This window comes from Athene noctua, chromosome 31, assembly GCF_965140245.1.
Source record: "Athene noctua chromosome 31, bAthNoc1.hap1.1, whole genome shotgun sequence".
NCBI classification, from domain to species: domain Eukaryota; kingdom Metazoa; phylum Chordata; class Aves; order Strigiformes; family Strigidae; genus Athene; species Athene noctua.
Genome location: NC_134067.1, coordinates 1,367,105 through 1,391,581, shown reverse-complemented (window position 1 = coordinate 1,391,581; position 24,477 = coordinate 1,367,105). Strand labels below are relative to the sequence as shown.

At 59.8% G+C, this 24,477-nt stretch overlaps 2 protein-coding genes across 5 annotated transcripts; both read left to right on the top strand.

Annotated features, from left to right (window-relative positions):
- Positions 1–745: 745 nt before the first annotated feature.
- Positions 746–14,621, top strand: OLFM2 (olfactomedin 2). Of its 4 annotated transcripts, XM_074929794.1 has the most exons (7): positions 4,166–4,366; positions 6,991–7,031; positions 9,119–9,256; positions 10,460–10,615; positions 12,098–12,317; positions 12,818–12,924; positions 13,662–14,621. In XM_074929794.1, exons 1-7 carry the CDS (start codon positions 4,246–4,248, stop codon positions 14,337–14,339), a joined length of 1,461 nt encoding a protein of 486 aa, XP_074785895.1. In that variant the 5' UTR covers positions 4,166–4,245; the 3' UTR covers positions 14,340–14,621. The 4 variants fall into 4 exon arrangements, with proteins under 4 accessions (XP_074785898.1, XP_074785895.1, XP_074785897.1 ...); XM_074929797.1 differs by lacking the exons at positions 4,166–4,366; positions 6,991–7,031 and adding an exon at positions 746–880 and having other exon boundaries at positions 9,107–9,256; positions 13,662–14,619; XM_074929796.1 differs by lacking the exon at positions 6,991–7,031 and having other exon boundaries at positions 4,167–4,383; positions 13,662–14,620.
- An 8,285-nt stretch (positions 14,622–22,906) lies between these two features.
- On the top strand, positions 22,907–24,228 carry LOC141972246 (microtubule-associated protein 1 light chain 3 gamma-like). Its single transcript, XM_074930117.1, has 4 exons — positions 22,907–22,958; positions 23,044–23,099; positions 23,260–23,366; positions 24,039–24,228. Exons 1-4 carry the CDS (start codon positions 22,907–22,909, stop codon positions 24,226–24,228), a joined length of 405 nt encoding a protein of 134 aa, XP_074786218.1.
- The last annotated feature ends 249 nt before the right edge of the window (positions 24,229–24,477 follow it).

Below are 24,477 nucleotides of genomic sequence, written 5' to 3'. Positions count from 1 at the left end.
CCAGAGAGGGAACTGGGACCAGAAGGGACCCAGGACTGTCCCCCCAAATCTGCTCCCCCAAACCTCCATTTCCAGGGATCCCAGACAGGGCATCCGAGGCTGCCCCCCCCCCCCCCCCACTCCGTACCCCCCCCAAACCTCTGACCCCACGGACCCCAATGAGGGGACCCGTGGCCAGAGAGGGGACCCGGGACTGTCCCCCAAATCCTCCCCCCCTCAACCTCCATCCCCAGGGACCCCGGAGAGGGGACCCGGGGCTGCACCCCCTAATCCCCCCCCCTCCCCGCAACCCTCCGTCCCCGGGGATCCCGGCGAGGCCACCAGGACCGGCGAGGGCACCCGGGGCCGCCCCGGGGGGGGGGGCGGGGAAGCGGGTGTCCCGCTGCGCCCCCTGAGCATCCCCGCGCCGAGCTGCCGGTACCCCGGGGCGGGGGGGCTTGGGGGGTGGGTAGCGGCGCGGGGGGGGGGATGATGCTCGGCCGCCTCCCCCTCCCCTCTCCCGGCTCAGCTCGGTCCAAGCCCGGTTCGGTTCCGCCCGAGCCGGCGCCTCCCGCACCGGGCGCGCCGCCCCCCGCACCGGGCCGGTGCCGCGGCTGCAGCCGGTGGCGGCGGGACCCGCTCGGCAGCGCGACGGGGCCCGACCGGGGCGGGGGCGCGGACAAAGGCGGCGGCGGCGGCGGCGGGGCCCGGCCCGGCCCGGGGCTGCGGCTGCGGCGGCGCTGAGCGGCTCCGGGACCGGTTCCGGTAACGGCGGGGAAACCACCCGGCGCGGTGAAGCTCCGGTACCGGTAGGGCGGGCCCCGGGGGGGTCCGCGGCTGCAGGATGCGCTTCCTCCCCGGCCTCCTCCTCCTCCTCTCCGCCGGTTCCCCCGCGATGCAGGTAAGGGCGGGCGGGGGCGCCGCGGAGCGGGGGGGGGGGTGTCGGTTCGGGGCGGGGGGGGGAACCGGGCGGTGTCCTCAGCTCCCCCTGGGGGTGCCCGTTTGGCACCGGGACCTGCCCTGGGTGTGTCCCCAGAACGGGGACCGCGGGGCACCCACCGAGGGATGCATTTTTGAGGGGGGGGGGGGGGATACCAGTGTGTTTGTGGGTGTCACACGGGTGCTGAGGACATTCCCGACGCGGGGGGGGTGCTGGGCTTCACCCCGGTGTCCCACCACCCTCCCGGCCTCGGGAGCCCGGGGTTGCCTGTAGCCACCTGGGCGTGGGAACGGCGGGGTGCCCCCTCCCCGGACACCCCCCGGGCTGAGCTGGGGGCCGCTGGGGTGCTGGGGACACGGGGACAGGCGGGTGCCGGGTGGCTCCGGCGGGACCCGCGTGGCGCCGCCTTCACACGTGGCCACTGCGGGCGAGGGAAGGCAGCGGCCTGGAGCCCTCCCGCCTCGCCGGGGCCCTGCCGCGTGCCCCGGGCTGGCCCCCCCGCCACTGGTGTGGACGTGGGGTGACACCTGTCCCCGCCCTGGGGGACACCGTGGGGTGGTGGATGGGTCCAGGCCAAGCCTGGGGGGAGCAGACACCCATGGGTGCAGGGCTTGGCGCCACGATGAGCTGCCCTTGGGGGGCCACAGGGGCGTGACTCGGGTCCCCTGAGAGTGGCCACCACAGCAGCACCGGGAGGGAGCAGGGGGTGCGCCGTGTCCCGGCAGGGTGGGGGACACCGTGGTGCCACCCGCCTCCTGGTGCCACCGGTGACAGCACCCGCCCGCGAGCCAGCGGCAGCCTCGTGCCGGGGCGGAGGCGGCGAGGCGGGAGGGAGCCTGTGAGGACGCAGCTCCGTGTCCCCGTGTCCCCCCTCCCCGTACCCCGGGGCTGCCTCTGTCCCCCCCCCCCACCTCAGCCCATCCCCGGGGCTGCGGGAGGTCAACCCGCAGCGGCTGCCGCAACCCTCCCTGGGGACAGGCCCGGGTTGGGGGGGGTCCCCCCTCCCCTCCCCACAGCCCCACGCACCGGCTCCAGCACCGCTTGCGGTGGGGGGGCAGCAGCCAGAGCCCAGCGCCGGGCCTGGCGTTATTTCTAATTAAGCGGTTCGTTATTAGCAGCTGGCCCTGCTGAATATTCCGCGGCGGTTATGCAGCCTGTTGAATATGCATGAGCTGGGGTTGCCAGGCTGGGGGCTGCGCCGGCCTGACTGGGTCTTCCCTCCAGCTGCTTCTCGCGGGGGGGTGTGTGGAATTTTTGGGGTGCTGGAGGGCTGAACCGGGGCCAGTTTGGGGCAGGAATGATGCCCCCGGCCTGCCCAGAGCATGTGGCCCTGCCACCACCCTGCTACTGTCCCCAAACCAACCTCGTCTTGTGGGTGCTGCCCACGGAGGAGGGGGGTGTCATCTGGGGGGGGTGACAGGGCAGGGACGGGGTGCAGGGAACCGCCGGGGCCTGGGGAAGCTCTGAGGGGGGCTTTGGTGTTCACAGCCACATCCAGATCTCCCTTTTTTCCCCAAAAAATGGCTGCTGTGCGCCCACCACCCCGGAGGGGTTGGCCCCGCCAAGGGCCCCCCCGCTGCATCTGCACCTTGTTCCCCAGCACCACGCTCAGCCCCAGCTAACGAGCCGGAGTTAATGAGCTAATTGCGGGCAGATTTCCAGACCGAGCTGGAAGGGAACTCGGCAATGGAGTCATGAAGAGGTGGGGAGGGGGTTTGGGGGGTCCCACGGGGGGGCTGTGTGTGTGTCTCCCCCGTCCCCCTGTGCTGCGCTGGTGACATGCTCACCCTGTGAGTGTCCCCACGGGAGCACGTGCGGCTCGTGGCAGGTTGGGGGGGGGTGTTTGGAAGCCCTGACCCGTGGCTGTGGGGTCAACTGACTCCCCCCGCCCCCCCTCCCCCCCAAAAAAAAGGGTCCTTAATGTGGCAACTGCATCGCTGGGGGTGGGAGTGTGGGGACACCCACGTCTCGAGTGGCGGCTGCACCCGGCGTGGATCCCCCCATGGGGCCAGATCCCCACTTTGGGGACCCCTGGGCTCTCGTGGGGGGGTCTCAGTGGTGAGCACCGCCCCCCCCTCAGTCCCTGTCGCAGCCTTCCCCACCCAGGGGGACAGTTGTCCCTGCGGGTGCTGCCCTGTCCACGGTGGCATCCAGGCCGGTGTCTGTCGCGTAGAGCCTCGGAGCACCCCAAAACCCGCGACGTGGGGGCACGGGGGGGTGGGTGGGGGGTGGGCTTTTCCCGTGGCTGCCCGCGTGGGAGCCTGTGCTGTGCGGGTCTGTCCCCACGCGGTGGCACTGTGCGACCGCGGCACGGCAGTGGAGGCAAAACCAGGGCGAGGATGCTCAAAGCTTCGGGGGTCCCGGGGGGGTGGGGGTGTCAGGGTGGGCACCCACGGGCAGAGCTGCTGAGAGGGTTTGGGGTGGCCGGGGACTCGCTGCCGTGGGGATGGGGTGCGCTGGGGGGGGGGCAGGAGGTGGGGGGCCGTGGGGGGGGCTTGTATCCTCCCCGGTCTCCACAGGCGTGGGCTGTGGTGAGGATGGAGATGAGGATTTGGGGTGTCTGGGGGGGCCTCCGTGGGGGCTGGGGGAGCCGGGGCCGGCGTGGGGGGTGCTCGGGAGTGGCTGCGGCCTCCAGACCAGGCTGGAGGAGGGGGTGCGGAGGTCCCCAATACCGGTACCAGGGTGAGCGGGGGTCTCCGGGGGCCCTGCTCCCCAAGACCAAGTTTCTCTGGGGGTCCTGCCCCAACCCGGGGGCCTCTGGGGGTCCTGCTCCCCCAAAACAGGCATCTCTGGGGTCCTGCTCCCCTAAACCAGAGGTCTCCGGGGGCCCTGCTCCCCAAGGCCAAGTTTCTCTGGGGGTCCTGACCCCCCAAACCGGAGGTCTCCGGGGTCCTGCTCCCCCAAACCGGGGCTCTCCGGGGTCCTGCTCCCCCAAACCGGGCATCTCTGGGGTCCTGCTCCCCCCAGCCCAGGCCGTGCTGGGCAGCTCCGAGGGGGCCGGGGGGCCGGTGCTGGGCCGTGCCGGATGCGACCAGCCCAGCCCGGGACCGTACCGAGCCGGGCAGACCCGCCCTAAACCGGGGGCCGTACCGGGCTGGCCCGGGGCCAGCGGCGCCGACGTCACTCCGGAGCGGCGCCGGCCCCGTTATAAGGGCGAGCGCGGCGCGGGGGCTCCGCAGGCGGCGGGGGCGGCGCGGCCGGTGCGCGGTTCGCCCCGGCGGGTCCCGGTCCCGGTCCCGGTCCCGGTCCCGGTCCCGGTCCCGGTCCCGGGGGGTGGTGGGTGGCGGAGGGGGGGTGTGTGATGGGCATGCGGCGGCGACGGCGACATGACGGTGCCGCTGCTGAAGATCGGGGCCGTGCTGAGCACCATGGCCATGGTCACCAACTGGATGTCCCAGACGCTGCCCTCGCTCGTGGGGCTCAACGGTACCGCCGTGTCACGGGCCGGTACCTCCGAGAAGATCGTGAGTCGGCCCGGTACTGGGGAGGGGAGCACCGGGAAGTGGGGGGGGACGGGGACGGCGGGAGAGGGGTTGAGGGGGTGGTGGGGAAGGGAGGAGGGGGTGGGGGGGGATGCCCGGGCTGCGGCGCGGAGCTGCGCCACCGGCACCGGCACCCGCCGGGCTCGGGCGGCCCCGGGATGTGGAGCACCGGGACCCCCCCCCTCGAGCACAGGGACTCCCCCACGCTCCGTCTTCCTCTGCCCCCCCCCTCTTCCCCTTCATGGGCACCCCCCCGTCCTCCCTTTCTCTGGGTAAGGGCGCACTGGGCCCCCCCTTTACATGGACACCCCCCATCCTCCCCGGCACGGTGCACCGGGGACACCCCCCCCGGTTCATGTGCACCCCCCATCCTCCTTCCTTCGAGTAGGACCCCCCGACAGGGGACCCCTCCCGCTTTTTCCCCGGGCGTAGCTCCCCCCTTCTTCTCTGGGGACTCCCCGGGCATGGGAACACCCCCCCCGGGGCATGGGGATCCCCCCACACCCCCTCCCACCTCGGCAGGGCGCAGCAGGAACCCCCCCGGCAGGATTTGGTCTCCCCTGGGAGCCGGGGGCTGTGGTCATCAAATGGAGGAGCCCCCCCCGGGGAGATGGGGGGGCTCCTTGACCCCCTGATGGACCTGAACTGGGCAGTTCCTGGGGGCTGGGGAGGGGGGGGCTGGAGCCCCATAGTGCTCTGCTGCTGGCCAGGGGGACTCTTGGGCAGGGGAAGTGGGTGACCCCCCCTTCCAGTTCACAGGACTCCAGGGAGCTGGTGGCTCTCCCCAGGCTGGTGCTCCACCCCCCCACCACCCCCCCAGGCAGGGGCACCCCAATTTTCCCCTGGGGCTCTCTGGGCTCTGGCTGGCGTCAGATCTTCTGATTTGTGACGTAAAAACAAGTTGGGAGCAAGGAGGGGGGAAACACTTGGGGGGGGGGGAGGTTTTTGGGGGGCACAATGGCAGCGCTAGGTGATGCTGAGGCAGGAGGAGCCCCCGGCGGGGCAGTTGGTGCCGTGGGGCCTGGCTAGTGCCCAGCCCCAGCCGGTGATGCCAGGTGGAAGCCATGACGGGGGGGCCACGTCTTTTTGGGGTGAGAAAACCCCCTCCAGTAGCTGGAGCATTCCTGTGCAGGACTGGACACCGTGTTTGGGGGGGTCTGTGGTGGGGAATCCTGCCAAGGGGGGGGTGCTCTGTGCTGTTGCCAGAGCCTATCTCAGTGCGGGGGGGGGTAGATGATGGAGTTTGGGGGTGTTGGAGGCAGGAGCTGCCTGGCTCCGTGTGCCCCCCAAGCTCACCGGGCTGCTCGCCCCACCTCGGCTCGTGCCAGCCCCAACCACGCGCGTCTTTCCCCGCAGCCCTCGGCCCATTCCGCAGGAATCCCTGGGATCCCGAGGGATTTTTCTCAGGGTGCCCATTCCCAGCCGGGCTTCTGCGGAGGATGAGTGCGGCGGCCTTCGTCGCCGCAGCCCTGCGCGTGGCGGTGGGGTCTCACCGGCTGCCACCAAATCGGCAATCATGTTGCAGGGCAATTAGCGGCGCTGGGGGTAAAGCGGGCGCTGCTTTCCCATAATTGGCTGATGATTAGTGGCTCCTTGGTCTTGGCTGTAAAATCATTAATCACGGGGAAGGCAGAAGCGCTGCTCATGCGGCTGGAACGGGCTGGTGCGATCGCCCGCGGGAGTCACCGGGACGACGGGCCGGACCGTGGGCTGCTGGCTTGCGGAGCTGATCTCCTGCCTGGGTTTAGCAAGGCAGCTCTTTCCCCCTGGATGTTGGAATGAGCCAGGCTTACCCAAAAGCTGGTGCTCGCCCCACCCCTGGCTCTGGTTTTGGGCACGGTGATGCCCGGCGTGGCCTTTCGCCGTTGTGCGGGGGCTCCCGAGGGCCCTTTCTGGCAAACGGCGGCTCCTTTCCTGCTCTGAGGCCCGGAGCTGGAGTCACGTAGGCCCGGCCTTGGTGCTCCCCTCAGCTCAGCCCCGGGGCCGCTGGCTCCTGGGGACCCCGACTTGCTGTTGGAGGAGCAGCGATGGGGAGAGGCCGGAGCATCCTCTGCAGCGACTCCATCGCTTGGCCCTCGCCAGAAAGAGGGGGGCAGAGACACGGGGTGGCTCTTGCCTTCACCGCCGGTGCCGATTCGGGGTGTCCTGGCTTCAAAGGGTGCTCAGCCAGACCCCCCTGCCCCCCGGCTGCAGCAAAGGGCTGAGCGGGGTTTCCCAGATGCTTGGAGGACACCCCGGATGCTTGAGTGACCCCCAGAGAGAGATTGGGGTGCTCTGACAGCCCCCCCCTCCATGCCGGGCACCGGCTCTCTGGCACCGTGGCCAAGGGTGTCAGCAGTTTCTCCTCTCCCCGGCTGTGAGCAGGCAGCTTTCCCGGGGAGCTCTAATTAATAACCCAGTGACAGATTGCACAGGCTGCGTTTAACCTAATAATATCGCCAGGAGCAGCAGCCGCCGCCACTGCCAGGCCCCCGAGCCGCAATGGGCAGGCGCGGGCAGGGCTGCCCTCCACCTCCATCCCTGGGGGGTACCCGCAGGGCGGGGGCTGGATGCGCCCGCGGAGCTGCAGCGGGAGAAGCATTTTCCCAGGCTGTGGCTCTCGCCCACGGCCGCTCGGGATGGACCCCAGCGTTTCTGCGCCGCGTGAAGCCCGATCTGGCAGGCAGAGGAGCTCTGCCAGCCTCCATAATCGGTGGCTCGGAGCGCTGCCTGCACGCATCCTGCCTGCCACAGGCTGCTGCCTGCCATTAATTATGCATTAGCCCTCTATAAAGTATTTATGTCTGCCTGCCGCTCAGCCGCGGCCAGAAGGGTCCCGGCTAAAGGGAAATGGCTCCTCGGTGACTGCGGATGCTCGGCCCAGGTTGCTCTTGGGTTTGCTTTGGGCTCTTTCATTTCCGTAGCTTTTTTTTTGGAGGGGGAAGAAATGAAGCTTTTGGTGCGCAGGATGCTCCCAGGATGCTGGGGGTGGGAGAGCGGGTGGTGCTTTGTGCTGGCTGTGGGTGCTGGCGCCGTGCTGTGCCCGGAGCAGCTGGGGGGACCCCTCCTGCCAGGGGGACCCCAATTTTGGGTGGGTGGGACTGCACAGCGCTGTGCATTCAGTCTCTCCCAACAAGTACATCTGATAATTGTGCATCGGATTAATTCACCTGCCATAGCAGCGAGCGACCATCACGACACCGGCCACTGGCACGACGCCGACATTCCTAAGGGCTCATTATCCCACGATGTGGCTCGTCACCAGCCGGGGCTGCTGAGGGCTCCCGGCCCCCACGCTGGCCCAGCTCCATCTCCGCTGTGTTGGAGCTGGGCTGAATAAATCCTCTATTTACCTCCCTCTGTGATAACTCAGGAATTTACTCAGTTAAGGGAGAGTTTTACACCTCTACCAGTTAATTTATTCTCATTGCGCTGGAGGTTGGAGAACGGTGTTTAGCCACGCCGTGTCCAATAAATCCCATCCGATGTGAAACATGAAGTTAAACCCGCTGCGTGTAAAGTAAAGTATCGTCCCTGGCTTGTTACAGGGAATGGGTCATTTATCTTTGCCTGGCTCGGTGCAGAAGGCGCTTGGAGAGCGATGAGTTTGCTCTTGATTTTCATAATTAATAATTATGAATTACCCATGAAATGCTAAATGGCCCAGTGCAAAACCACCAGCTTATGGCATGAATAAATCAGGAAAAGGGGAAGGAGGGAGTGGGGGGTGGATGGTTCTCTGGTTTTGGGACGAGTGTACTGGGACCCAGCTGCAACTGGGGGGTGGTGGGAGCCTGCAGTGGTCATCCCCATCCTCAGCGGCCTTGGGAGATGGAAACCAAAACCCTGAGCTTGGATCCGCCTGGAAAAGCTGCAGCTGGATGCAAAAATCAGCTTTTCGAGGGTGGTGGGGCACTCAGCCAGGCGGGGATGCCCAGGTACCCCCCCCCCCAGGTGCCCATCTGGGGGCTCATCAGGTGCCCACCCGGGCAGGAACGTGCTGGTATTTCCCCGCCGCTGTCAAAGGCACCTGAAATTCGACGGGATGGAATTACCCCTTTGTACTTGTAGCTCTGCTCCCCTCCAGGGATGAGACAGCCACAGCGGAGGAAATTCCTGCCTAATCAGCTCAATTAGTGGGAAATAACACTGGGCTGGGACTGTGGGAGGAAGAGGAGGGATGCGGAGCTGGCGGGTGGGAGATGATGAAGAGCGTTTCCATCCTTCTCTCCCACCCCGCGGCCAGCGCGGGACCCGCTGGGAAGCTGAAATCTCTGTATCTGGAGCAGGTTGCTGCGGCAAAATGAGTCTTGGAGAGGGGGGAAAAATATGAAATGACCTGGATAAAAACCCAAAAGGAGGGAAAAATGCAAAGAGGCTCAGAGCTGATGGGATGACCACGGGTTGTGGAGGAGCTCCGTGGGAGGTGGCAGGGCAGGGCCGCGGGGCTGGGCCGTGCCGGGGTGTGCTCGCACCGGGCTTTGCCGGCGCCGCCCCGGGATGGAGACGGTGACAGCCCAGGGTCCGGTGGGCTCAGCCCGGCGCCGGGACGTTTCTCCCTGGCTGGCTTCTCCCAGCCAGGAGTTGGCAGGAGGGAAGGATGCTCCGGCGTTTTGCCTTAGTGGTTTTGGGGAAGCCCAGGCACGCGTGGGGAGTCTGGTGCTGGCGGGCGAGTGGTTCCGACATCCTCGGGGGGCCCTGACATCTCCCCTCCTCTCTCCCGCAGACCCTCTTCCAGAGCCCCGACGAGGGCTGGCAGGTTTACACCTCGGCGCAAGCCCCCGATGGCAAATGCCTCTGCACGGCCGTCATCCCCGTCCAGGGCACGTGCTCCCGCGACCTGCGCAGCCACCAGCTCCGCCAGCTCATGGAGAAGGTGAGCGCTAATCACCGTTACCGGCCTAACGAAGTCATTAATTGGAGTGTGGGAGGACGCACACACCCAGCAGCATGGACCTCCGTGGTGGGGGATCCCCCTCTGGTGTGGGTGCAGCCCCCAGCGGGGTAGGACGGGCTCATCCCCTTCCCTGGGGACACGCAGTGGACATGTCCCGGTGTGGCCACTCGTGGTTCCCTCACTGTTCACCGGGACGAGCATCCGTATCTCTCCAGCATCCCGCTGCACCGGGCGGGGAGCGTTGTCATCCTCCCACGTGGCCGGTGGGAAGGGCCTCCCCGTGGCACCGCCAGCACGTGCCCGTGGCCTCGCCGCACGTACCGAGCCCGCGGGGATGAAATCAGCCCAGAGATAAATCCCAGACGGGCTTTATCCGTGAGCCAAATGGTGTTTAATGGAGCCCGGGTGGTTCTGCCGTGCGGAAGGGGGGACGGGTGGGTTCTCACGGGGGTTTCCACGCTCCCAGCCCCTTTCCCGTGGGCTCTGCAGCGCTGCTGGCAGAAGCCATCAGCATTCCCCTCCCCACGGCGTGGAGCCGTGAGCCTGAGCAGAGCTCATTTAATTTCTCCCTGGTTTTTACACATCCGCACGGGCGGGCACACCGCAAACCCGATTAAACTTTTATTATAACGTGCTGCAAAAACGCCTCTTATGCAGCTCCCTTCCGAGGTGGCGGCAGCACCGTAAATACCAGCGGGGCTGGCGCTAATAAATAAATAACCGCTTGAGGAACATGGTCACGTTCGCGTCATTTGAAAGCATGGAAATAAAATAACTTTGCTGGCTGCGGCAGATGAAATTAAAGAAGGAAAGCTCAGAGACCAGGCTGGGAAATGTGCACTCGGGTGGTTTAAAAAAAACAAATAACAGCTGAAGCAGGATGAGTAAAATGCATCATTTTATACATTAAAGCTGCAGGGGGAAGAGTTTTCTCGCAAGCATTTACATAAACGGCGGAGTGGTGGAGCGGGGAGCGGCTCGGCTGGGGATGGGGACACCGGGGTGGGGACTCCCCACCAGCACCCCCGGGCTGGTCCTGGGGGCTGCTCTCCCTTCCGCATCCCCGTCTGCCTCTGCATCCCCAAATTTCTCCAGCTCAGGCCCCTTTGTTAGCAGCAGGGGGCTGTGTTAATTAGACCGAGGGTTTTATCACACCCCCCCGCCCCCCATCCCGCCATGCAGGTGCAGAACATCTCCCAGTCGATGGAGGTGCTGGACCTCCGCACCTACCGGGACCTCCAGTACGTGCGCAACACCGAGTCCCTGATGAAGGGTTTGGACTCCAGGCTGAAGGTGGCTGCTGAGAGCCAGAAGAGCCTCAACGCCAAGAGCTTCCAGGTGAGCCCGTGCCCCCCTCTCCCCGCCCCGATGCCTCTCGCACCCCGTGGGCAGCTCCCCCCAGAGCACATGGTGCTGCGTGGATGCTACGGTGGGGTGGGCGCCCTGGGAGGGGCCGTGCTTTTGGGTGATCGAGCATCCCTGGGGTGGTCCCAGGGTTGAGCAGGATACGTGCAGGTGCCTGGTCACGTGGGGCGAAGTGACCCAGGGCCACATCCAGGTGCCGTGGGGGGGACAGCAGGGATGGCCAATTCCCAGCCCATCTGGCTGCAAATCGACACCTTTAATTAAACAAAACGCGGCTCTTCCCTGCCAGAGCCACAATTTCCACCTGACGGGTGGCAGCCGTCAGCGCCGCGTCCCGATCGATGCAGCCTGCACATCAACGCTCTGCCTGTGCTGCAGCGGCTTCGCGCCCCCAAGAAATCCCATTACCACCCCCCCGCCGGGGCACTGGTTTATTTTGGGAGCCTCAAGGCTTCATCCTGACAGCTGAAGAGTGTTTCTGTCTGGGGAGCGGCTGGTTCTTGGCACTGAAAGGGGCCAGAGGATGCTGGGGTGGACGCTGGGCGCTGACAGTTGCAGAGACGAGACATTGATTAAACATCGGAGCCGCAGCAAATGTCTCGGCTGGTTTAATCACAGCAGGAGATGCTGAGCCCTGCGACCGGGCTGCAATCCCGCCAAGCCACGGGAACGCCGCCCAGAGAGAAAAAAGCCAGGAGGGAGGAAAGGCGTTGGCGAGCCAGGCTTGTTCCTGTGGAAAACCACCGAGCCGGGGGCTGGCGAGCGGGGCTGGGGGCCGTGGAGCGGGACGGAGGTGCTGGCTGGGGATTTACAGCGTCCTTGAGCGGAGGGGACTCAGCGGAGCGGCTCGTAGCCAGGGCCAGCTCGTTGCCCAGCTCCCCCACGCCGCTTCCCTGCCGTGCCAGGGCACAAACCCTGCAGGCCCATCGTGGCTGTTTCAGGGTGCTGAGCCTTTACCTGGGCTCAAAACGCACCTTAACCATCTCCTTATGCTAAAATAAGTGGATATTTTTCAACCTGGACTTGTTGCTCTGATTGCCCCGGCACCGTCACTGCAGCGTCCTGCATCCCTCCGTGCCCAGCACCCCGCTGGGGAGGGCGGGTCTCACCCACAGTGGGGCCACATCCTGCTCTGCGGAGTGAGGCGATGGCATCGGCTGCGGGTGCTTCGTTACCTGCCGCTCCCCAGGAGCTTGGAAGATGCAAAGCCTTGTAATTATTATTAATTACCGACCTGGGGAATGGGGCTCATCTCTGGTGTGTTAACGAAGCCTCGCTGGGTGCTGGAGGGCTCCTTGCTCCCCCCGGAGGGGTGGACAGACAGACAGCAGGCGTGGGGGTGGGCATCAGCTCCAGGCTGTTCACTCTTTATCCAAATTTAACTTATCTTAGTTTTTAAGTTTAAAAGGGGTGGGGGACATTTTTTTTTTTTCCCCCCTTGCACCCCTGAAACAGGAGCTCAAGGACAAGATGACGGAGCTGCTGCCCCTGATGCCCGTCCTGGATCAGTACAAGTCGGACACGAGGTTGATCGTGCACCTGAAGGAGGAGGTGAGGAACCTCTCCGGGAGCTTGCTGGCCATCCAGGAGGAGATGGGGGCCTACGACTACGAGGAGCTGCAGCAGCGGGTGCTGATGCTGGAGGCGCGGCTGCACGCCTGCATGCAAAAACTGGGTATGATCCCCCCCCGCCTCGGCTCTGCTCTGGGTGGGCACCCAGGTCCCCCGGGCACAGCGTGTCCCTGCCCGTGCTGGGATGCCCGGGGTTCCTGCCTGTGCAGGCAGGGTGGGCAGCCAGTGCTGCCAGCTTCCCCTGTCAGAGAATCCAAGCTGCTGCCGCTGCTGCCTCCTGTTTTGCTGCACTGCTGATATCTTCCGAATATTAATAATAATAATAGTAATACCAGCAGCCCAGCGTCCTCCAGTACATGCCAACGGGTGCAGCTGGGCCCTCTTTCCTTGCTCAGGAATCGCTGCCAGAACCCGGCAGTGCCTCTTCCTATAGGATCCCCCGTCCTGCTGCCCTGTTCCCCGAGAACCCGGGGGGTCCCTGAGGTGACGGGGAGCTCTGGTTCCTCCCCACTCGGTGTGTGATGCCCACGGGACCAGAGGGAGCCAGGCAACGTCGTGGTGCTGGATTCCCCCCCTAACCTGAACCCTGTCCCCCCGCCCCAGGCTGCGGGAAGCTGACGGGGGTCAGCAATCCCATCACCATCCGAGCGTCGGGCTCCCGCTTCGGCTCGTGGATGACCGACACGATGACGCCCAGCGCCGACAGCCGGGTGAGTGGCACGGGCACCCGTGGGGACGGGGGGTGGAGAGCCCTGCCGGGGCTTCCCACGGCTCCTGCATGGCTCTTTCCTGCGTGTTTTTCCCCAAAACCCTCCCACACCCAAGCAGAGGTGAATTTTGTGGGTGGGCAGCTCCTCTTCTGGCACGCTGGCTGTGTTTTTTTGTGAAATCCCAGCACTCCTCGGGTACCGTGTCCCCTGGAACCTGTCTGGCTTGTGCTGCCACGTCCCTCCTGGCTGTCCCTGGGGTGTAAGTTGCCCACGCTGCCCGTGCACCCAGATTAGACTCTCACCCGGGTGCCCGTGCCCGGCTCCACGGTCACCGGGGCGCAGACCCTCTGCTCCGTTGCGCGTGGGGCACGCGCTGCCTCTGCGGAGCTCTGCCAATGGAGGCAACTGGGCTGCCACGCCGGGAGGCTGGGCAGGAGCTTCCTGGGAGTCTCAGCAGGCTGAGAACTCAATCAGGCTGGGTGTCGCTAACGAAGCGCGCTCTCTTATTAAAAATTAGCCAGGCGTTTGATCTGCAGAAAGAGCAGAAAACATGTGTGAAGAGGGAAGCCAGAAAAATTGCGTGTCCTGGCGCTTGGCAGCAGTGTAAAGGGCTGCATGGAGGGGGGGAGGGAGGGGCTGTGCAGGACGTGGGCTGTGTCCGTCTGTCCTGGCAGCCCATCTGGAGGGGGGTAGGGGCCCCGTTTTGGCCGGGTGTCCCTGACCTGAGCCTGCTGCAGGTGTGGTACATGGACGGTTACTACAAGGGCCGCCGCGTCTTGGAGTTTCGGACCTTGAACGACTTTGTGACGGGACAGAACTTCGTGCAGCATCTCCTGCCGCATCCCTGGGCCGGCACAGGCCATGTGGTCTTCAACGGGTCCCTCTACTACAACAAATACCAGAGTAACATCGCGGTGAAGTACCACTTCCGCTCCCGCAGCGTGCTGGTGCAGCGCAGCCTCGCCGGCGCCGGCTACAACAACACCTTCCCTTATTCTTGGGGTGGTTTCTCCGACATCGACTTCATGGTGGATGAGAGCGGGCTGTGGGCCGTCTACACCACCAACCAAAACGCCGGCAACATCGTGGTGAGCCGGGTGGACCCCCAGACGCTGGAGGTGCTGCGTAGCTGGGACACGGGTTACCCCAAACGAAGCGCCGGAGAGTCCTTCATGATCTGCGGCACGCTCTACGTCACCAACTCCCACCTCGCTGGCGCCAAGATCTATTTTGCCTACTACACAAACACTTCCAGCTACGAATACACGGATATTCCCTTCCACAACCAGTATTCCCACATATCCATGCTGGACTACAACCCGCGGGAGAGGGTGCTCTACACCTGGAACAACGGCCACCAGGTCATCTACAACGTCACGCTCTTCCACGTCATAAAGACATCGGGCGAGCTGTGACCCCGCGCCGGACTCCTCTGCTCTCCCTCCCCAGCTCTTTATTTTTCTACACTTCAGCCTCAGCCATTCTCTCTAGGGGATGGAGTCTTCCTCCTCCTCCTCCTCTTTGATTTTTATTTTTTCTATATTTCTTTGGTTTCTTCCCGCGGTTCAAGGCGCATGGATCTCTTCTGCCTTCATTTGAGCTGACCTTGGTCATTTTTTTTGTTTTTTTTTTCCAATTTACATCTTTATTTTGATGGCAAATAAAAATGGTCTCTTTGACATTTGATGGGGCTTGTGCTGATATCTTTTTTTTCCACGATTTTTAAAAAAAATATTATTTACCACCTGATGGCTTGATTTCCCCCCCTTTTCCTGTATCCTCTCTGCCGGCGGATGCCAGCAGCCGGCTGTAATCTCCAGCCCTCTCCTCCAGATGTGCGCCGGCAGCCAGCGATGTTGTTTATGGGCATGTTTAATGCATGCGGGTGCGGCACTGGGGAAATTACAGCAGCACTGGGCAGGGCGAGGAGGAAGGAAAGGGAAATTATAGTGCAGCTGCGGCGAGTCGGGCGGGAGCGGACCCTGCAAAGCGGGGAGCAGACATTGCAATGGGTGGCTCACCCCAAAGTGAGCACCCAGCGAGGCTGCGGCAGCAGGGTCCTGGCCTGGGGGGAGAGGAAGAACCTGCTGCCCAGAGAGGGGTGGAGATGTGAAGGAGATGGAAGGGGTGGAGGAGATGGAAGAGATGGAGGAGATGTGGAGGGGTTGGATGTGATGGAAGGGCTGAAGAGATGTGAAGGAGATGGAGGGGATGGAGGAGATGTGGAGGGGATAGAAGGGATCAAGAGATGGAAGGGGTGGAGGAGAGGTAGGTGGAGGAATTGGAAGAGATGGAGGAGATGTGGAGGAGTTGGAGGAGATGGAAGGGCTGGAGGAGACGTGGAGGGGTTGGAAGGGGTCAGGAGATGGAAGGGGTGGAGGAGATGGGGTGGGAGGGGACAAAGGGCTGAAGGGACCCAGGGCAGGAGGAGGCCGAGGGACTGGTGCTGCCTGAGGCTCGGAGGCAGCCTCGCCACTCAGGCAAACCTCCCATGGGCATGATAAGGCCTCATAAAGCTTAAAATGATGCTGTAAAATCGTGCTGCAGAGCTGTGATTCCCAGGGCTACGGCTCAGCCTGGACCCTGCGGAATGGATGCTGTGCAAACTGGCGGGGGGGGTGCAAGTAGAGACACCCCAAACCTGGGCAGAAATCTGCGTGGGGATGCTGGCAGGATGGGGAAAAGGACGGGGACAGGGACAGGGTGTGTTCAAGCCTGCAGAGGTGACATCAGCTGTTTTGATTCCCCACTGCAGCCCTGGGACCTTCGAAGGCTTTGGGCAGGGGATGGGGGGTGCTGCTCCAGCCCTGAAGTCCCATCCCCACCCCAGGGATGGTATCATGGAGCCGGCGCCTGGGTCGAGAGCATAAAATCGAAGCTGGAAGCACCTTGTCACGTTTATTCTCCTCTTGATAGAGGAGTGGGGAACAAGAGGATAATCCTCGTTAATCCCTTCCGCTGCTTGTGTGTGAGAGGAGCGGGTTTGGAGCGCTGTGATGATGCTGGGTCTCAGCGGCCCCCCCCCGCCCCGTGGTGGAGTGTTTTGGGGTGCTGGGAAGCTCAGCTCATGCCAACCCCACCGACGGGCTGATTGTGGGGGGCAGCAATAGGTCCTGGGAGAGGAGAAGACCCTCGTGTGCCCCTTCTGCAGAGAACTCGGGGACGCACCTTGGCCCCAGCACCGTCTGGGTGATGGAGGCACATCGGGGTGCTGCTGGGTTTGGGTGCTGGGCCTGGGTTTGGGTGCTGGGCTCCCACCCTGCGCAGGCAGCATCTCCTGGTGCACAGCCCTGCTGTTCCAGCCTCATCCCTGCACCCCAGCCGGGCTGGGCCCACGGGAAGGTGCTTCACCCCACGCTGCGAGCCCCAACCGACGCGGCTCTGCCCCAGCCCCCAGGAGCGGGATGTGAAGGGCAGCTCGGCCAAGCCCCCGCCGGCCACTTTTCACTCTGTGGCTTGAGACTCGCTCACACAGGGCGTTTAATTTGCTGTCGGAAGCACGTGCGGGCCGGCGGCCAAGAGCGGGCACGGCTCTGGCACCTGGCTTGGCATGGCCGGGGGGGTTCTTGAGCAAAGCCAAGTGAGGAGGAGGAGGATGGAGGCCTTTGCGCTGTGTGCGGGGTGTGCAATGTGCAGCCAGACACCTGCCAGCGCCGGGCAGTGGCTGGCAACCCCCCTGCAGTGATTATTTAGCAATTTGTGCCTGAGCAAGGCTCCCCATCTCGGCAGAGGCTGTATCCAAGCGACCTGTGGACCAAGCTATTAATCCGGGCTCAGCCCACAGCACGGCGTCTGCTGGCCTGTGAGGAGAGCTCGTTTCTCACCCCGCGGCTTCCAGCAAAGCGAGGGGCGGGTTCGGGGTTGTTTTTTTTTCCCCTGACAGGAGGTGACCACGGCAGGAGGGACACGGCGGCGGGTGCTGGCTGCTGCGGTGTGAAGTGAGCAGGGAACAGCAAGGGGCTGGGAGTGGGATGAATGCCTACCTTCTCCTTCCTTTCCCATCCCATCCCATCCCATCCCAATCCCCACCCGCATCCCCTTTTATCCAATCTCATCCTCATCCCCATCCCATCCCCTCCTATCCAACCCCATCCCCATTCCATCCACATCCCCTTTTATCCAATCCCATCTCCATCCCCTCCTATCCAATCCCACCCCAATTCCATCCCTATCCCAATTCCATCCCCATCTCACCCCCCCCCCCCCCAGACAAGTGAGCCCTGGGCCGGGGGCTGTGCCTGGGGCACAGGATCAGGCACCACAGAGGGTCTTGACCTCAGCGTCGCTGGCAGCTCCGCACGGGGGGGCCTGTGCCACACTTGGTGGTTCCCAGTGCTGACACGGAGCCACAGGGGTGGCATTCCACAGCCAAACCCCCCCTCCCCGAGCCCTGCAGCTTCTCCCCAGAAATATCCCCACTTCTCTCCCTCCCTGGGTGCTGGCAATCACCCCTCACCTTCACCCAGGCTGGCTTCATCCCCCAAAATGCCACCACAGCTCTTGGACCGGTGGACTCGGTGACAAACATTGACGGGGCTGAGATAACGCTTTGGGAAAAGGCTCCCTGGGAGGGGAGCACCAGGACAAGGACGATGCCACCGACTGCAACGCAGGGACCTTGGTCACCTTCCCTGCATCCTTCAGCCTCGGGTGGCCTTAGAGGGGGACCCTGCGTGGGGACAGGGACGGGACCAGAGCCCTGTCCCCGCCGAGGCGATGCAGCGAGTGCTGCAGTGCAGCTGCTGCTTGAGGCACATTCGGTCAGTGCCTACAGCTGGGGAAAAAAAAAAACAACAAACCCAACCCCAACGTGCTTTTCCTCTGTGCTGCTATTTATTAGGCTACAAAAGAAAGGAGGGGTGGGAAAAAAAAATAACCCAGGGCACTTAATAACCTTACAGATGTAGAAACTCTTCTGGAAAACAGCCTGTCTCCCTGTCCAAAATCACTCATCCTGCAGGCTGGGTTTTTCCAGCTTATTGTAATTCTCGCGAAGGCTCAGCCCTAACAGGAGCCGAATTGGTTATTCAGCACCGATCCTGGCTGGGGATGGAGCTGGGGGTGGAAGGGGGGGGGAAGGAAATGCAGCGCCTGAGCCGGCGGGCGGTGGTGGCTGCGGCTCCTTCAGATGGTGTTAAAAAAAAGATTCCCAAAATATTTCAGACGTGCCCAACGCGTGCGGCGCCCAAGTGCTGAGAAACCCCCTGACCCTGTGCCGAGTGCCCAGCAGCGTGGGCTCGGTGGGACCCTGGTGGGACCCCCCACCCGAGGCCGAGTGAGTGTCTGCCAGCTCGCCAAGCACCAGCCCTCCCGTTAATAACTCGCTTCGTCATTAAGCATCAGCAAATCCACCCCCGCGCCCGCCCGAGCCGGGGATACAGCACTAATCATGTTTACTGCGGAGCCGTATTGTTGTGTTTGCAGCCGCTGCGCCCGTCACGGCCCGCCGGGGACTTTCCCCCGAACGAAAAACCAGCGGGAGCTCAATAATTGAGGCTTATTTATGGAAGGGAAGCGGTTAGCAGCGGGAGCGTATCGCTGGCAGCGCTAAAATAGGCCACGGGAAAGGAAAAGCTGGGCTCGAAGCCCTGGGCCTGCTGCCCTCGGGACCCTGGCCCCTCTCCCCGGCCCCCATGGGGGTTTTATTTCCCACCTGCCGCCAAAGGTGCTGCCCCGGCCCGGGCTGTCGGTCCCTCACCGGGGAGAATCGACGGGTCGGGGTCTTCCTCAGGGCCCTCAACTGCTGCTGGCGGGGGGAACCGGGCTGTCGGCTGGCTCGGGGCGCCCCCCGTTCCTCCCCCGGTGAGGGGCAGCAGCGGGGAGCAGGGCAGGACCCTGCGGGCACACTCCTGCTCTGGAACCCGGCCACAGGCCTCCAGGGCGACTAAACCCGCAGCCCCTACATGTGGGTGCTCGCTGTGACGCGGAGAAAGTGGTACCAGATCTGTGTCAGCTGGGGTACATGGAAGTCAGCCCGAGTGTACACGCCTTGGCTACAGTCCAGGAAAACTTAGCTAGAACGGATACATATTACCTATAATATACAGAAAATTTAGCTAGAATATACACATATTAGCTACAATATATAGGAAACGTAGCTAGAATAGAGACATATTACCTATAATAGATAGAAACCTTGCTAGAATAAATATATATTACCTATAATACATAGAAAACAGCTAGAATAGATAAATATTACCTATAATATATAGAAAACTTAGCTGTAATAGATATTAGCCATAATATATAGGAGTCAGCTATAATATATACGTATTAGCTACAATATACGGAAAACTTAGCTAGAATAGAGACATATTACCTATAATATATAGAAACCTTGCTAGAATAGATATATAAAAACCAGCTAGAATAGATAAATATTACCTATAATACATAGAAAACTTAGCTGTAATAGATATTAGCTATAATATATATGAGTCGGCTATAATATATACATATTAGCTACAATATATGGAAAACTTAGCTAGAATAGAGACATATTACCTACAATATATAGAAAATTTAGCGAGAATTTATACATATTAGCTACAATATATAGGAAACTTAGCTAGAATAGAGACATATTACCTATAATATATAGAAACCTTGCTAGAATAGATATATAGAAAACAGCTAGAATAGATAAATATTACCTATAATATATAGAAACCTTGCTAGAATAAATATATATTACCTATAATATATAGAAAACAGCTAGAATAGATAAATATTACCTATAATATATAGAAAACTTAGCTGTAATAGATATTAGCTATAATATATAGAAGTCAGCTATAATATATATGTATTAGCTACAATATATAGAAAACTTAGCTGTAATATATAGAAGTCTGAGCTATAATATATCTGTATTAGCTATAATACATAGAAGTCAGCCATAATATATACATCTTGGCTATAATATATAGAAAATTTAGCTATAATATATACATCTTGGCTATAATATATAGAAAATTTAGCTATAATATATACATCTTAGCTAGAATATACAGAAAATTTAGCTAGAATATATACATCTTAGCTAGAATATACAGAAAATTTAGCTAGAATATATACATCTTAGCTAGAATATACAGAAAACTTAGCTAGAATATATACATCTTAGCTAGAATATATTAAAAAACTTAACGGTAAGACATCCATCTTAGCTATAATATATAGGTCAGCTATAATATATACTTATTAGCTACAATATATGGAAGTCAGCTATAATATATACAAATTAGCTACAATATTTAGAAAACGTAGCTAGAATAGACACATCCTAGCTATAATATATAGAAAATGTAGCTGTAATACATAAATATTAGCTATAACATATATAGCTGTAATACAGAGATTTGTTTTATACCTTACAGCTGTAAATACACAGCGAAGCGCTGAAACCCCGGGGCAGGTCTGAGGGGTATGGCTGAGCACCCCCCCACACACTGTGCAGCAAAGATAACGGGGAGCCCCAAGAGCATGAGGGGGGGGCAAGAGACACCCCAAAACCTCCTGCCCCCCCCCCTGCAATGGGGCTCCTCTGCCCCCAGCCCTGGGGCAGCCTGGCCACGGGCTGGGATGAGATTCCCACTTTAATATTTAATGTGAGATTAAAGATAAATCTAGGGGGATTTTTTTTTTTTTTTAGATTTTATTTTATTCCGGTGTATCACAAAATGAGCTATGAATAAAACTTAACTTGTGCAGAAGAGGATTTATTTATGAGTTTCAGCTGAAATTTGCTCCGCGAGGGCCCGGAGCAGGCAGGCAGGAATACAGATGAGATCCCACTTCCCGCAGGCGAAGCTGGCAGCTGGGGAAGCTGGAGGTATAAATTTTACCTCCCCTATCCCAGCTCTGTGCCTGCATTTTTTTTTTTTATTTATTTTATTATTTATTTTATCTTATTTGGATTATTCTGGCGATATTTACTCTCCGAGGAAATGAATCTCAGGGGCTCCTTATGGATGCTCGGGCTCCACATGAGACTCCTGGCTCAGATTTGGCAAATACAAACGCCATTTCAGCAGAGGGGACAATGCCAGGGACAAAGCATGGACGTAAAAACCTCCCCCCTTCCCCAAATCAGGAGAAACCAATTTCCCTTCATCTTTAATTAATTAGCTCATGCTAATGAAAGCATCCCATTTCCATGACGACCCGGGATTCCAAAGTCCAGCCCCTTACCACAGCAATAGTTGGAAATTAAAGCGATAAATAATAGATGCTCACCGTTAATGAACTAATTTTAAATGGAAGTTTTAATTTTTATTTTTTTTTTTTCTAAATTCACAACTTTTTCTGCTCACAGCAAAGCCATTAGCATTTTCTTGGAAGCAGAATTAAGTCAGTGAACAGTAATCGATTCCTTTTATTAGCGAATTGAGAGGCGCTTTAATATTTATCAGTTTATTGTTAAGAAATCCCCCGTGAAACTCCACTTCAAATCCCAGGCAAACTTTCCAGAATTAAATTTATTAGGGGTATAAATTTATAATGGCTTAACACGCTACACAGATGGAATATATATTGCTAATGTAATTTTCCAAACCAGTGATGAGTGTGTCTGCGAGATTTATTTTTTTTATGGCTAAGTAATACAGACTAATATATTGCACAATGGCAAAATATATTAAATATGTATATGAAACATCAGAAAAAAAAAAAAAAAAAGGGAATAGGGTGATGATTGGCCTGTGCTCTGTTACACCCCAGGGCAGGGGCTGAGATGTTTGGTGCAGGGTGGGGACAAACCCAGCAGGGCTGGGATGTGCCCGGGATGCTCAGCAAGGTGTATCCCCCCCGAAGGCAGCGTCTCCCCCCCGAGCCACCTCCTTCTCCAGCAGCTGCAGCCCAAAAGGACCCGTTATGCCAAAGAGCTTATTTAAACGAGGCTAATTTAAGTCTCTGGCATGTCTAAATGAGCTGGGCTGCTTTTTCCTCCTCCCTTTTCAGAGGTGGCAGAAGGGTGGGAGCACGCATGAGCGGCTCTGGAAGAAAAATGAAGGGGGGGAAAAAAAAATTTCAAAAGACAAATGGGGTCTAATTGGCATAATGGGGTCTAATTTGTTTTCGAAAGCCGCCTCTCTCCTGACCCAGGGAATTGGCATTGCATGAAAAATACCTGCAGCATGCGAATGAGCCGGCTCCTCGGCAGCTTTATGGATCCCACCTGACACGAGGCCCTCGTTAAATCAAAACAGAGATAGCGCAAGAATTAAACTGTCAGGATAACGCATGTCGGCGTTCGCCGGGTAGCGGCAGCGCCCGCAGCCGGGTCTCGCTCCGGGGGGGATGGATGTGCCAGGGCAGGGTGTTATCCCTCACTGCCCACCCCCTGGGACAGGGCTGGGATGGGGCAGGGGGGGCAAACACCACCAGACCCCTTTCTCCATCTCCATCAGCAGGCACGTGCTGAGTTATTGCCGGGCGCGATAACGCCCCGGACCATCAGTTGTTATCGAATCCACGGTGCAGTTTCATGGCTGGAATCATTCACTCGGCTTCTGTGTGGGGACTTTCAGATGAGCCAGGGGATAGACAGGCTTAAAAAAATCCCTAATTCCAGCCACACAAACGGAGAAAATAAAAGTGTCTTTGCAGCCTGCCGGGGCTTGCGGAGGGGCTTGTCCCAGGGAAGATGAACCCACGTCAGTAAACACCAGCCTGGTGGGAAAACGGGCTTGAAATCACTGTCCCCTCTGACAGGGCCAGGCTTCAGTGTCACCTCGCTCGGGTGCAGCCACCCAACAGCACCCACTGGCATGAGGCTGGGTGCTGGGACACAGCCAGCTGCTCCCCAAAGCCTCTACAAGGAGCAAAGCCCAGCTCCTTTTCACCACCCCCCCGTCCCAGCAGAGCCCAGCACCCTGCTGAGCATCCCAGCTGCTCCCAGCCCAGGTGGGGCAGGATGAGCCCATATTAGGAGCCCATGGCAGGGCTCTGGACAGATCCTGCCTGCCCTTCCCTCCTGAAGATGCAGCCAGGTGACAGCAGCTCCCGCCCGTTCAAGCAAAGGAGAAGCCTCGGTCTGTTCCTGGGGCCAAGGGGAGCAGCAGCGCAGAGGCACGGTGCTGGGCTGCACTTACTGCTCCTTCTTTTCTCTTCCCGCAGCCACCAGGATGCACGAAGTGACAGAGATCCGGATAAAATATCCCAACAAGATCCCGGTAAGGGCTGCGTGTCGCTCTCTTTGTGGCCGCCAACGCTGAAAGACGAGTTGTGAGTCTTTGCTGAAGACTTTTATGGCTCGATTCAGAAGCCTGTGGCTCTGCCTCTCCGCGCACCCCGTGAGCGTGGTCCCAAAGCCTCCCTGTCTCCCTGCTGCAGGTGGTTGTGGAGCGCTACCAGAGGGAGAAGACCTTGCCCCCCCTGACCAGGACCAAGTTTCTGGTGTCCCAGGACCTGCCCCTGTCGCAGTTTGCTGTCACCCTGCGGTGAGTGGTTAAGGATGCAGAGGGGCCAAGGCTTGTTTGGGACAAGGTGAGGGCTCAACAGCCCCAGAGTGGTGCAAAAGCCCAGTCTGGATGCAGCTGGTCTTGCAAAATACTCAGCTTAGAAGCCATTTCGGCTGCTCGTTCTGCTGCGAAAGCGCTTAGACTCAGCTTAACGCAATTACCCTTTGCAATCAGCAAAGAGCATTTGCTTGCCAAGGCATTATGGCAGAATTCCTTCATCTTTGCTGGGATAAGAGGTGACAATTGGCCCTTTTCCTGAGGACCTGCAGCACAGGTAAATTGCTAATTGGGGGTAGGTGATTAGCAGCCCTGCAAACGAGCAGCAGGTTTGCACCTGGCTTGAACCCTTCCAGGGACCAATGTCTGTGGGCAGCCCAGTTCGGGTCAGGTGGAGCTGAGAGCTCGTGGCTGGGGCTTGGCCCTTACAGAGGTTTTGGGGAGCAGCTGGCTGTGCCCTAGCACCCACCTTCACGTCTGTGGGTGGCTGGCACCCGAGGGAGGTGATGCCAGAGCTCAGTCACTTTGGGAGGAACCACTAAACACCTGAGCCAGCCCCGTGGCCCCATGGATTTGCCCTCTCTAGGGCCCCTCTGCGCTGCCTGGTGCTGGGTGATGCTCACCCACGTGCTGCCTTCACCTTCCTCCCCGCAGGACGCGGCTCTGCCTGGGCTCCTCCCAGACCTTCTACCTTCTGGTGAACAACAAGGGGCTGCCCAACATGGCCATCACCATGCAGGAGCTGTACCGGGACAACAAGGACGAGGATGGTTTTCTCTACCTGACCTACGCCTCCCAGGAGATGTTTGGCAGCTCCTCCTCCAGGAAGCCAGGGGCTGCTTGACCCCAAAACCACCTGCCAACACCGTGTCCTCTCGTCTCAGGACTCCAACGCTGGTGAGATGGGGGTCACAGATCTCCAAACTTTGCTTAAAATCTCAGGGGAGCCCAGGATTGTGGCTGGATGAAACCTCACCTTCCCTCTGGCTGCAGCTTGACGGGCTCAGCTTTGTAACAGTCTTAAAAACTCCGCGCAACACCTCCTCCTTAATCTTGTGGCTTTAGTTACAAATTATTCTCCCAGCGCAGCAGA